Genomic DNA, 13840 nt, shown 5'->3' on the forward strand with positions numbered 1-13840 from the left:
TTTGGTTAATTTTTTTTTTCTAATAATTGCTTGAATACTTTGGAAAAAACTGTATTCTTACAGTGAAAAGGGTTGCCTCTTCACAGATGTGACCTGTAACAAGGCATTACTGTCTTGTTTCCATGGAGATAGATGTTTAATGCCAGACAATGCAACATTCTTGACATGGAGAAGATAAAGTGGTGAACAGTCCACTGGAAAAGTTACATACAGTAGAGCCGTTTTAAACCAGCTGCCAAAATAATAAAGAGACAAAAGGTGCGATTATTATTCCTTCATTTATTAAATAATTTCAAGCAGGATACCATAAAAATGTGACGATTAAAGACAGCAGTCTCGACCCTGGTGTGATTATAGTGATAGAAAACATTCATGAACCACGTACAAAGTCTACATTTAGTTTAGTCAGGGACACACAGCGGTTATGTTAGCTACGCCAGAACGCCTCGTCGCCACGTCCTAAAAAAACAAAACTAAATAGACAAATTTATATATTAAATGTTCAAAATCCTTCAGGAAATAGCTTCAGATTTACACTTTCCAACAGTGAGCGTCGATGTGCACAGAAAGTATCCACAAACTGCAAAAAAGGAAATATCGAAAATTGTTTAAAATTGAATCCAGAATATTAAGTCATTTGAATTCAACTTTTTTTCTGTTTTGTTTTCAGATATTTTTGACGTGTTTATAATATATTTTTTCTTTCTTCAGTTAAAATCGTCTGCCAGTAGGTTATGAAAATGACACTTGAAATAATACAAAAGTCACTGGTAGATATTTTACTTCATAAAAGAAAAAAATATTAAATTCTAGTCAGAAATAAATTGTAAAAACTCACATAATCTTTGCATAATAAACTACAAACCAATTTAAGATTAATACACTTAAGTCAATTCGCTGTAATTAACGCTGCATTATGTAACTTTTTTTTTTTTTTTGGTACAGGGCTCGCAACAGCTTGTCTCCATGGAGATGTTATTGTTTTGCTCGGAATGTTCCACAGTGTGACATTAAACTGACGCGACCAGGCCAAGTTACAGGTCAGATCTGTGGAGTGGCAAGCGCTAAAATGTAACAATGCGTGTTTTTTAAGGTATTTTTGAGTTATAAAAACACCCGTGATGAAATAAATGCAAGATAAATAGGTTTAATGTCACACTGCGGAACATTCCAGGCAAAGCACATAGAAAACCCAGCACCGGGAAAGTTACACAATGCACCTTTAATGCAGGTATTCTTTTTTGCAGTCCACAGTCGTCTGCTACGGGTTAAAACTGTGAAATTTACCAAGGACTCTGCTCTTGTGCGTCTCAAAGGCCTCCGATACATTTCAATAGGATTTCAATAGGCATTCAATAAAACAGAAATGTTAAAAGTCATGGGAGAGACCAGTAGTGATACGCAAGTTAAAATGTGCAGTAAAACGTTTGAATCAGATATTATTTTGAGTCTAAAGGTATTTTCGGATTGGGTAAAGTTTGAATTTTCTGTGATGGTGTGACATGATTTGGTTTATGAATAAATAAAATGTAAAAATCTGTAATTATTGTCAAGTAAGTTGAAAAAAACTGCTGTATTAAGTGAATTTGAGCTTGTCTAAATGAGAACGGAACGTAAACATGTCGCGTAAAAGCCAAGATTGTACAGAAAACCAGACTTGTAACCAGGAAAATAGGCTTATAACCAGGAAGCCATGACTGTAATCAATTAAACCAAGCAATAGCCCTGTCAATCTTCTGAAATTATTCACATGTAAGCCTTCCCTGCATTTTCCTGGTAAATTCCCGGGTCAGGCTGCATGTGTGAATAGTTCTGGGGTTGATTTAGGTTTAGACTTTGTTCGAGTCCTGGTTTAATTCATCCTGTTGTGGTCGGGCTTGGGGAAAACCAACCTCCACCTCGAGAAAGTGCAATGGAACGGCCAAACAACTCGAGATTCCAAAACACAATCTTGGATAGTTGGGTTGGATTTACGCCACTGCAAAATTCTTAGCGCTCAGAGTTAACGGGGAAAACTGTCTTTTGGTCATTTCTGTGTAGAGAAAGTGTCTAAAAACTTTGCAGTGACATTTAGACTTTCTTTCACATCAAGTCAAACTGCCATAATTGAGCCGCCGACAATTTTCTGACTTTATTCACACTCAAGCCTTCCCTACAAATCCCTGAATGGTTCTAGGATTGATCTAGGTTTAGACTGTTCTTTTTCAGGGAAAACTGACCTCCACCTCGAGAAAGTGCAATCGAACGGCCAATCAAATCAGGTTTTCGCTAGTTTGGTTGGATTTACATCTCAGCGCTCAGAGTTAACGGGGAAAACTGTCTTTTTGTCATTTCTGTGCAGAGAAAGTGTCTTCTAAAAACTTTATAGTGACATTTAGACTTTCTTTCACATCATTTGACAATAGACAGAAGTCAAACTGCCATAATTGAGCCGCCGACAGCTAACGTTAACTAACAGACTTTATTTATTATCAGGAGCTAGCGACGTTACATTAAACTTTCTCTGGTATCCATATTTTCCCCAACTGTTGCAATGGAACGCATTTATAACGGATGTCAGAAGAACTGACTCGGATTTATCGACTACCGACATCAACAGAATGAGGCATAATTACAATAGGCTCTGTGCAGCTAGTTCAGCTAAGAGTCACTTTTATTAAAGTCGTAAAACATAAAATAAACAACCTATTAACATTCAAAATCATTAAATTAAAGACTACCCTATTGTTTTTATATGTAAAATACTTTACAATTATCTGTGGGGTTGTTTTAATATTTACAATGCTACGAAATTAGCATTAGCATTAGCAGCGTTAGCATTGAGAGACAAACATATCTCTTTCTAAATACAGAAGTGCCAGTGTCAGAAGTATTAATTTTATTTGTGTAACATGTTTTCATTGCCTTATCTTTAAATAGTTATACATTTTAGCACAACTCAGCAAAAAAAAAAAAAAAAAAAAAATAGATAAACAATTGGACAGGTAGTAGTGACGCTAACAGTAGTTGCTAGGCGCTATTGTGCACAGAGTCTATTGTTATGCCAATTTCTACTTAGTCTTAGTTGTTTTGTTTTTACTTTTTATTATATTTTACTGGTAGTCTCTATGGTTTAGCTCAGGGTTGGTTAAAATCCAGTTATTAAATCCAATATTATTTACACAATGATTCTTGGAGGTTCATATATTATCATTTCAAGCCTGTATGTTGGATTATAGCGAGATCAAATCCCATAATAATAATTAAATAAATACATTTCTTTATACTGGTTTTGACACCAGTCCCAACAACAGCTTGCTTTTTTGTAAAAATTGTCAAACATGATTTATATATGTATATAATTTACAAATATTTAAACATTTTCCCTTAGTTGGAACTACTCAGCTCCGGATATGTGGAAAGAGTTGGATTAACGGGTGGATAAAAATTCCAACAAATTTCAAATCACCCTAAATGTTTACTGTAACGGTTTTAATAACAAAATTGGAATTATAAATGAAAAAATATATAAAAACCTTCCCATGACTTTTGACATATCATAGGTTGCGTTCACGTGACGTCCAAAAAATTCAAGAAGCAATATTCACGGGATTGTTTTCTTTTTATAGGCACCATTTTGAGGACTTTTGACTTTTCAGAAAGATTGAATATTTCGTTTTTGAAGTGTAAATTGCTGCGACAACAATCAGGTTCAACATTTGTGCGTCATAAGTTTGGATATTTCTTTCAAAAATAGTGAATCACCCATTGAATTAAAGTGGTATACCTGATTTTTTAGATATAATGTATAAGCAGCTCTGGAGATCAAAATGAGACTTTATTGTACTATTTGCACGTAATTATAAAGCTTTTTATCGTCTGAGAATCAGGAAGTGCACTGTTAGCATGCTAGTTGTGGTTAGCTGTACCGTTTTCTGTGATCTGACCTTTGAAAGTTGAGAAAAGTGCTTATAAAAGGTAAGTTAGAAGTACATTTGGACCACTGCAAAATGTTTAAAATGAACTAGTTTTGCTGCAAGTTTAAAGAAGCACTGTGTAACTTTTTGGTTGGGGGTCCGGCAGCTGCTTGTTTCCATGGAGATGTCATTTCTGTGCCTGGAATGTTCCACGGTATGACTTTAAAACAGCTCTACTTTACAGTTACAGGTTGTTTCATAGCTCAAAAATGCCTGGGAAAACGGATTCTGATTCTCAACGGGGTCGCTTCTCCACAGATCTGACCTGTAACTTGGTCTGGTTAGGTCTCCATGACGATAAAAAAGCTTAATACCGTACTGTGAAACATTCCAGACAAAGCGAAAACAATAACAATCTCCATGGAGAAAAGTATTTGACAGAAACTCCACCAGAAAACCTCCATTTGAAATTACCGAACGTGAACGCAACCTATTCAAAACCCAATAATCGTCAAAATCTTGGTCTCAGCTTATTTTACGCTCGTTTTATTGCAATTCCCCATCTCGTCTTTCGTTTACCTCTCCATGTCTCTCTATATAAAAACCTCGCCTCCTCTCTCACATGTACAGTAATATTGCTTCAGTCTTTTAGTCAAACTTTTCCCATATTTTTGTCTTAAAGGTGTCTTGGTCCATCACTGGTTCTTGAGCGAGTTGATGTGTGCACAGATCTTGAGGGCTGGTCCTAGTTTTATGTTCATACTCGTCATGAGGTGGTCTTCGGTGAGGAGGAGGAGCGCCTGGCCGTCGATCTCCTGAACTCTGAAGGCCTCTGCGACATCTCCACAGCCTGAAACAACAAGAATTAAGATTAAAACTTTTATCACATAGGGTAGACTTAGACAAACTTTATTGATCCACAAGAGAAATTACTTGGACACAGTGGAGAAATGGCATAATAAAGTCTAAGTAAGTAGCAGAAATACCAAAAGACTGATGTCAAATAAGGCGTAATTATATAAATGTGTATGTACAAATAGTAAGTAGTAAGTAAGTAAAATATGGAAATATAGTAATAAAAATATATTTCAGCTACGTAAAAGAGGTCGTTTAGATGTATTTGTTTATTTGTCCATGGGTTTCAGAATTACGAAAAATTGCGGCCATCGGAGTCGACAACTGAGTTTGCGGTGACATCACTCTGGGGCTATGTTTACACTGAAACAAATCACCATATCGGAAACGATTTGCATCCAGACATGTCGTTTCTGTATCCGCAAGTCTTTCCTATCCACACAGCTTTGAGCATGTTTGTTTACCTTTTACAAAAACGAAACTTAAAACCACATGAGTAATTTGCATAAACTGAGTGCTCAAAAAACTGCTCGCTATTGTGCGCTGATGCGGTTGAGCTTCTGTCGGACTAAAGGAACCGACTCAGTGGAATATGAGTGTTCTTTCTGTGATAGAGGGGTGTTCTGCTGATGGTGAGTCTGTTCTGTGCTTCTATCACGTTGGAGGTGGTTGATACATCTGCAGGTTGTACACATAAACCATATATATGAATGGACATATATTCTATCCTCTTAGCGTTTTGGCGGTGAATTATTTCGCGGTGCATAGACCTACATCAGTGTATCAGCGTTTTCAGGAGTCCACACAGTGCCAGATCAGATCCGTCTCAGATGAATTCGTGGGAGCTGGCGGCACCAGATCGTTCCGTCTCTGGAGCCATTTTCCATTGGATTATTTTTGCACAAACACTGCATCCACAACGAAAACGACTCGACTACGTATTAGTGTGGATGGGGCCTGGGTGTGTACTACATTTTTACCCCCCCACGCTCGCTCTGAAGTCCAAACTCCAACTTGTACTGCCTAAGACAAGACTTAAAACCAGGGGGGACAGGGCCTTCTCTGGGGCCGGCCCTAAGCTCTGTAAGACTCTGCCATCCCCACATCCAAACATCCCCCCACAATGGAGAGTTTTAAGTTTCATCTTAAGACCCACTTTTACTCTCTGGCTTTTAACACGGCGTGAACTGTGTGGTCCTCTGTGTCTTTTATTTTATTTTATTCATTGCTTCATAATTTTTAGCTTTATGCATTTTAATACTTTTTATTAGTTCATTGTTTACTGTCTTTTATTGAATTAACTTGTCTGTGCAGCACTTTGGAAGCTGTCATGTTTATAAAATGTGCTATATAAATAAAGTGGATTGGATTTATTTCTATGGCGGGATCACCATCAAACTTTTAATACAAGAAAACCCAAAAACAAATACAAAATTGATTTAAACAGCACATTTTCAGGAGCCTGTGACCAGTACGAGCTAACAAAACCCCTAACACTAACCCCTGATGTAGTTCCAGCTTCCAAACCTTATCCTTACCTTAATTAAATGTTATTCATGTGATTTTATTTCCATTGTAGTTCCTATTTTAGTAACACAAATGCAGATTCGGGGATGGGTCTTGTATTGTACATCGTTTTTAAATCCAGATGTTTTAGATGATCTCTTTTACTCTATAGGACCACGCCTCGCCCCTGGGCTAAACCTCTGAGGCATTTGTGAAAGGTTTAATTGTGAAGTATCTGCTCCTCATTAAGACTTTTCAACAACATTTAAATCAAACTGACAGATGCAGAAGAAGTTGCAAAGGTCTTATTAAGATTTATTTTACTTTTAAGTGTTTAAAAGAGTGGAGAATGTATTAAATTATTTATGCGTAGATTTGGGATGAGATCTCGACCCGCTATATCTTGTAAAATAAAACCGTCTCGAGATTGTGCACACATACTAATGGTCTTCTTGGCATTTTTATTTCACATTTTACAAATATGAGGCAAACATGTTAAAATCAAATGTACTTTTTACTGATAACAACTGTAATGCAGATTTATTCTTAATTACAAAAACATTGCACATGATGGCCAAGTTAATGATGTTTTCATTTGGTGTTTTAGGTTACAAGACGATTATCCAATAAGAAAGCAGAATGAGCATCATGAGTCTGTCATTTGGGTTGCCAGTTCCAATGTCTAAATTTCTCCAAATCAACTTTTGTACCCATTTTCTAGTATAATATCCTCCACCTCTACTACAAACAGACAACGGGGTGTTGGAGCAGGATCTTGTGGCCATTAGTGGTATAACATGTTCTATATTGTTCTATAACTACAGTATATCTTCTTTTGACTGCCAACTTTTTCCTCTAAATGCAACTAAAACACATTTTCTTTATGGTGACACTTCTGCTTAAGTGCAAATCCTATTCATTTCAATGTAGAGTTGAATTCTGACATTAAAATATAAGGCCCTGGATAAAGCGGAAGAAAAAAATTGTCAGATGTAAGTAGATTGATTTAGCTTAAAATATTTAATGTTCATGTACAACAAAAAGTGAACACTGCTCCGATTCTTTGTGAGATTGTAAATTACTTTGTAGTCCATATAGAACGTATTTGCTGTTCAAATCATTCAGAACAAAATAAATAACTTCTTGTACCTGAGATAAATAATAGTTTGGAGCTTCGATTGTTGATTCTGAAAATATCTGCGGTTTCTCAGTCCTTTATGTTTTTTTTTTCTTTTTTACTTGTAAGCAGCTATTTAAATTTTTTTTTTTTTGGACCCCATGTCTCTGATTGGTTAATCCATAGACCTGACATGATAACAAATTTTCAAGTATATCGTTACAGAGACACATCATGATAAACAATAATACTAAACTACTTTATGTCACTGACACAAAGCAAGATAATTCCAGTAAAGTAGTTTTTAAAAATACAGCATCATTAAGCCTGAGCTACAACAAATAATTAACAGAATAAACCAATAATGAGCCATAAAAGTTAATTCTTCTACCCTCTACGACTTAAATCTTATCTAATTATAAAGAAATGGCAAAAATCTCATCACGATTGCAAAGAAAATGTATGCACGATAAATACTTAGCCCCAAAATACGTATATTGTTCCAGATTTCATATATTGAAACATAAATCCATAGTAATTATAGGGACTATTAATACATCTGTCAATCACGGCCTCAAAAATCAAGGAGACAGGATGCAGCTCCAGAGTTTTGTCAAAATACATGTAGGAGGTATCAATTTTGACACAATACATACATTGGCAAACACGGTAAAAAAAAAGTTTTAAAAGTCTGAAAACAAAAAAAAAACACTAGAACTAAATGGATTTGAACAACACGACATTTCCAGGAGCCTGTGATCAATAAGTGCGTTCATGGTCCCGTTTAGGAGAAATAGTGAGTATGAGTAACAGGAAAATTATTGGCTTTTGCTAGACTGTAATTTTACGTGTAATAGACTGGTTTAACAGGACAAATCAGCTTATGTGTTGTAGTTCCACCTAAGTCAGATCTTTATGGTCAGATTGTGTTAAAATAAAGCTCAGATTAAAGTCTAATAAAGCCTCAGACAGAGCAGAGCCTACAGTTAGTTGACGTTGACGACCCGGTTACGGCAGTATTCGGGATATGCTGTTTACATGGGTGCTGAGAAACTGGGATACTCATATTCCTGTGTACATGATCAAATGTAGTATCCCGGTTTCTTGACATAATCTTACAAATGTGCAAGTGCAAAAATTATATGTTCAAATAAACAAGGAAAAAAACAACCATGAGCTCCTTTATCATAGGAAGCTCGGGAGGTTCCTAATCAGCGGTAAGGAGCTGTGATCCTTTCCAAGCACTATTGTACATGTTCTACACTGCAGCAGATTCTTCATTAAAATCTTCTGCATAAATAAACTCAGCTTTACAACATATAAACCATAACCACTATAGAGCCACGTCAGCCCGTTTGATAATATAATTCAGCTTTGCGCACATTTGTTTACGTTTTACAGAAACAAAACTTAAAACCACACGACTCATTTGTGTAAACTATAAGCGCTGAAAAAAAACAGCTCTTTCCTTGTGTACTAATGCAGTTCAGCTTCTGTCAGATTAAAGGACACGACTCAGTGGAATATGTGTGTTTTTTCTGTGATAGAGGGGTGTTCTGCTGATGGTGAGTCTGTTCTGTGCATATATAGTGTTGGAGATGGTTCATATTTAACTTTTCAGAGATCATACGTGTGCAGACTGTGCATGTGCAGGTTTAGTGCAGCTCAGGGTATGGTCACTTTATGTTGGTCAATTTATTTATGTTGGCTACCGTTGTGATGAAAAGACTGGAACATGTTTGTCTTTCGGACGCATGTGCACTCAACTTTATGTTGCAGTAACCGGGATACTGTGTATACCAGCTACAGTATCCCGGTTTCTCATAACCGGGATACTGCCTTATTCAAGATACTGAAACCGGGATACTGCGTGTACATGCACAACGAAACCGGGATAGTCAAAAACCTCAATCATAACCACACTCAAGAAGGAAACTTCTGTAATAAGTTGAATATGATTTCCGTCTCACCTGGCAAAGTGTTGATAAACGCCGTCACTTCCTCCACGCTCCACTGGGACGGCGCCGGTCTGAACGTGGAGGTGACGGCCGGAGCTGACGCCCTCCTCTGGACGCGCTGCTGCACTACGCCGTCTGTCTGCGTGTTGCCGTGGGAGACACTGTTGTTATGGGCGACGGTGTTGTTATGGGAGATGTGGTTGTTGTTGCTGTTGTGGGTGATGCTGTTGTTGCTGTGGGGGGATGTTGTCATGGCAGCAGGCTCCTCCTCTTCCTCCTCGTCTTCTTCGTCCTCCTCTTCCTCTTCTTCTTCTTCTTCTTCAGGTGCGTCGTCTCCATCATCTTCCTCGGCTCCAGCCTCCACCTGCACGAAGTGTGGTCATGGTTAGACCATTTTCACAACAGATAATATAGAATAATGTGTTACACGTCGCTATTCCGATATGCTGCTTTAGACATTGACGTCTAATTGTCACAGCAGCGGCATAAACATTATTTTTTAAGCATTGTGAAATGTAAATCCCTTTTCATAATATTCATCAAAGAGCTGAACTTTTTTTTTGTCTCTCTCACTTTTATAGACAGCAAGAACTCTGTCATTCTAAAATAACTGATCACTAGCTAAGAACTCTTAGACCAGACATGTTAAACTCAGGCCCGGGGGCCAAATTTGGCCCTCGACATAATTATATTTGGCCCGCGAAATCATATCAAATATGCATTAGAGCTGGCCCACTGGCTAAAATAGGCTATAGAGATATTATTTATTTAAAATATTGTTATTATTTTATATCATGCTTGTTCTGGATTCAATGTTTAAGCAAAACTATTATTAAACATTTATTTTAATAAGAAAAGGTTTAGCATTACATATCTCAAAAGAAGAGAAAACATGCGGATTGAAATTTTTCAATAAATATTTAGTTTGACACACGACTTAGTGCCCTCTGTGAATTTGAGTTTGACACCCCTGATGTAGGCTATCTGCGGAGAACACCATATAGCCTAAATAAATAACTAATCAAGACGCGCCTGGGACTAAAGTAACTCTCAAAAAAAAAAAAAAGACAAATCAGAATAGCGATACTAAAAAGTGTCTAGAGTCATGTCGTAACACCAGCATGTCTAAATAGAGACATGTTGTAATGACAGGATGTCAGAATAAGCTTCGGACCCCAAAATAATGACACATTTAAGTTCTACCTTATGCCTTTTAGAGTTTTTGTCTCCCTATGCTTTAGCCTGCACAGAACTTAACATATGTCACTGTATTTATACTTCCAAATGTTTCACATGTCGAGGTTGCATTCTCTTAAATAACCACCAGAGGGAGCACACACAGTCAGTTAGAGAATTTACCAAAATGTATGACGTTTTAGATCACATCTGTTGAAAAAGAGCCAAGAAATTGAGGTTTAGAGAGAGAGTTTATAGAGCTGTGTTCACTACTGCCCCCAGTGGTCATCTCGTGTACTGCTCTGAGGTAAAGATAAAATGAACTGGACACTAAATTACACGTGATCCTTTGGTTCAAGAGAAATTTGAGCATTTTTATCTTTCTGCATCAGTACCTCCATGTCCTCCTCTTCTTCTGCTGCGGCCGGAGGAGGTTTCTCTTTCACTTCTTTCTCTTTGCGACCAGCGCTCCACAGATCTTTAGGCTAAAAACAGGAGATTAAAAAGACAAATAAATACATTTGTTTTACCCACATAGTAATCATTATTAGTACTTATATATTAGTACTTATAGAGCACATTATTAGTACTTAAATAAAGAGTATTTCACCAGTCTGAGCAGCAGAGGTTTGCCCGGCACAGACTCAGCTCGGTTCAGAACAGGACGAGGTCGATCGGGGCGGCTCCCTGCGCTCAGAGCACGCAGACGCTTCGTCAGACGAACATTAAACCTGAAACACAAACATTAAGATACAAGAAACTTTAATAAACTCAGTATTAGTCAGGAAAAGACCAAAAAAAAGGTTTGGGTGCTAGGACATGCCATATCTCTATAATATCTTCCAGGCAGAACAATGACATTTCCATAGAGACAAGGAAGTGGTCAATCCCCCAATTAGAATAGACACATACTGGGACAGCACCGTTATTTTAGCAGTCCACTCTTCTGCCGTACGTTTTATTGACTGTTATTGACTTTTTGTTGACTCGAACTGTTATTTCTATTTGAGATCGACCGATATGGGTTTGTGTATGTGCATGTGTAGGGCCGATTTGGATTATTTTCCTCAAATTATGTCATTTTTATTTACTACAAACTCACCTACAGCCCCTTTTTTTTAACACAAACCTTTCAGAGAGCTGTGTAGTCGCATTTTGTACACTGTATTGAAGTGTTAATATAAAGTACTGTGTGTATTTTTTAGTCTGCAGATTGGCCAAAACAAAATATCATCTGTGCTGGAGATTTAAGGCCAATAGTCAATACACTAAGTCCAAATATTAGTCAAATAAATGGATTTTAAACCATATAAAAGTTTAAATATGGTTTCTAAAGGCTTGTAAGTAAATAAATAAGTTTATATAGTGATTTTCAAAAACATAGGTCAAAAAGTGCTTCACATACAAAACAAGAAACAAAACAACATAAGATACATTCAGGAACATTCAGTCCTAGCAGCTTGTTCAAAAAGAAACATTTTAGTTGCTTTATAAATACATCTACACTATCTAGAGAGCGTAGGAAAGGAGGCAGTTCATTCCAGAGTTTATGGGAGACAGCTTGAAATAATCTGTCGCCTCATGTTTTAAAACTTGTCTGAGGGACCATTGGCAGGTTTTGACTGGTGGACCTCGGGCTACGGGCGGAGGTGTCTGGCTTTATCAGGTCTGTGATGTAACCAGGAACCATATAGGGCCCTAAAGGTCTAGCCAGGCTGATGCCACGTACTGCGCAATTTCGTTTCTCTCCAGTGACTAGGTCAGGAATTGGAATACACTAGACAGTTTGGAAGAAACCTGGAAGTTGTAGATCGCGCACCGGCCAATCAGCGAAGACCTGAACCAGCCCGAGTTGTGATAACAGACTGCATACCCTATCCTCCTTTGTATTTTCTTTGTCAAATACAAACTGCACCTTTAATTTGCAAGTTCATCTCGTAGAAATGATAATGATCACTGACAAACATGTTCACTCTCTGCTTTGTTTGCTGCTGTGCCGGCGATTACTTGGACACTACTGAGCGTTCCGACGCATTACATACATCACGACCAAATAGCAGCGATTGGTTAAACAAAAAAAGTATCAAAAGAAACAGAAAACGCACAAGAAAATTCTTGTAGAGGTGCAAATGCAAGGAGCAGCCAGACAAGGGTGAAAAAATGCATAGCACACTCGGTTGGCTGATGTCCAAAAGCTTTTTTATTAACAAAATAACGTTTCGGCAAAAAAAAGCCTTCATCAGATATTTTTCTTGTCGATATTTTTCAAAACGTTATTTTGTTAATAAAAAAGCTTTTGGACATCGGCCAACCGAGTGTGCTATGCATTTTTTCACCGTCTTTAAACAAAAAAGTACCCATCTACCTTCAAGCGAACAAATTTTAATGCTGCGAGGTCAGACTGTTTCCATGAAGTGAAACCGTCTCATGAATCAGGCTACGAAAGGTCAGCCCCAGGATCTTAAAGTGGACATAAAAAAGAACAGGGAGCCATTGTAAGGATATTAAGATCGGGGTGATATGTGCTCGCCTACTGGTGCGGGTCAGAAGACTTTTGGACCATCTGCAGCCGGTTTCTTCTTGCTCAGACACGTAAACAGACTCTTACAATAGTTTAGTCTCAAATCATCGTGTAGAGAGAATACAAAATAAGTGTATTATTGATGAAAACAAGAAATACTTTATTCTTTTTGACATGTGTATTTAATAACGTTGCTGTTTTTGTCTTTGGCATTTGCAGTTTAGAGTCTGCCGCGTCTAGATTTGGTCAAGATAAAAATATACAATGACCAAAATACGACAGTCACGTTTATTCCAAATGAATCATGAGCCTCACAGCAGCAGTTTGGCTTTGCCCGAGTGTGTCTCGCTGCTGCACCATGTGACTCGTGTGGTGTGAAACAGGAAGTGGTGAGTGCGGCCGCTGAAGATGCAGAATCAGGTGTGAAGCAGCAGCGAAAAACCTCTCACAGTCAATTTGGATCAAGAGCCAATGACCCTCGTATCTTTTAAATCACGAAGAATATCCCAAAAAATCCAACTTTACCTGCTTGTTTCCATGGAGATATTACTGTTTTTGCCTTGATTATTCCACAGTATGTAAATAAACTTGGAGACAGGTTAATCAGAACTAAAGAAAAGAAAGTCTGCGCATGGTAAGAATTCATGTTTTTAAGGTATTTTTGAGATATAAAACACTTTTAATTGAACAAATGAAAGGGAGATACGCTTAATACCCTACTGTGGAACATTCCAGGCAAAGAAATGACATCTACATGGAGACAAACAAGTAGCAGACCCTCCACCGTAGAAGTTACACAGAGCACGTTTTG

At 37.5% G+C, this 13840-nt stretch overlaps 1 protein-coding gene across 1 annotated transcript in view; it reads right to left on the bottom strand.

The window, feature by feature from the left end:
- Nucleotides 1-264: 264 nt before the first annotated feature.
- si:ch211-230g15.5 (mucin-2) overlaps nt 265-13840 on the bottom strand; it is a 59212-nt gene continuing 45636 nt past the window's right edge. Inside the window, exons 13-16 of the mRNA XM_055151246.1 lie at nt 11119-11239; nt 10904-10993; nt 9345-9696; nt 265-4746 (exon numbers count right to left, since the gene is read on the bottom strand). Of these exons, the coding sequence (XP_055007221.1) occupies nt 4592-4746; nt 9345-9696; nt 10904-10993; nt 11119-11239 (718 nt within the window). The 3' untranslated portion in view covers nt 265-4591. The remainder of the gene's footprint in view (nt 4747-9344; nt 9697-10903; nt 10994-11118; nt 11240-13840) is intronic.

This window comes from Boleophthalmus pectinirostris, unplaced genomic scaffold, assembly GCF_026225935.1.
Source record: "Boleophthalmus pectinirostris isolate CB_2022bp ecotype Guang Dong unplaced genomic scaffold, ASM2622593v1 HiC_scaffold_15, whole genome shotgun sequence".
In the NCBI taxonomy this organism is placed as follows: domain Eukaryota; kingdom Metazoa; phylum Chordata; class Actinopteri; order Gobiiformes; family Gobiidae; genus Boleophthalmus; species Boleophthalmus pectinirostris.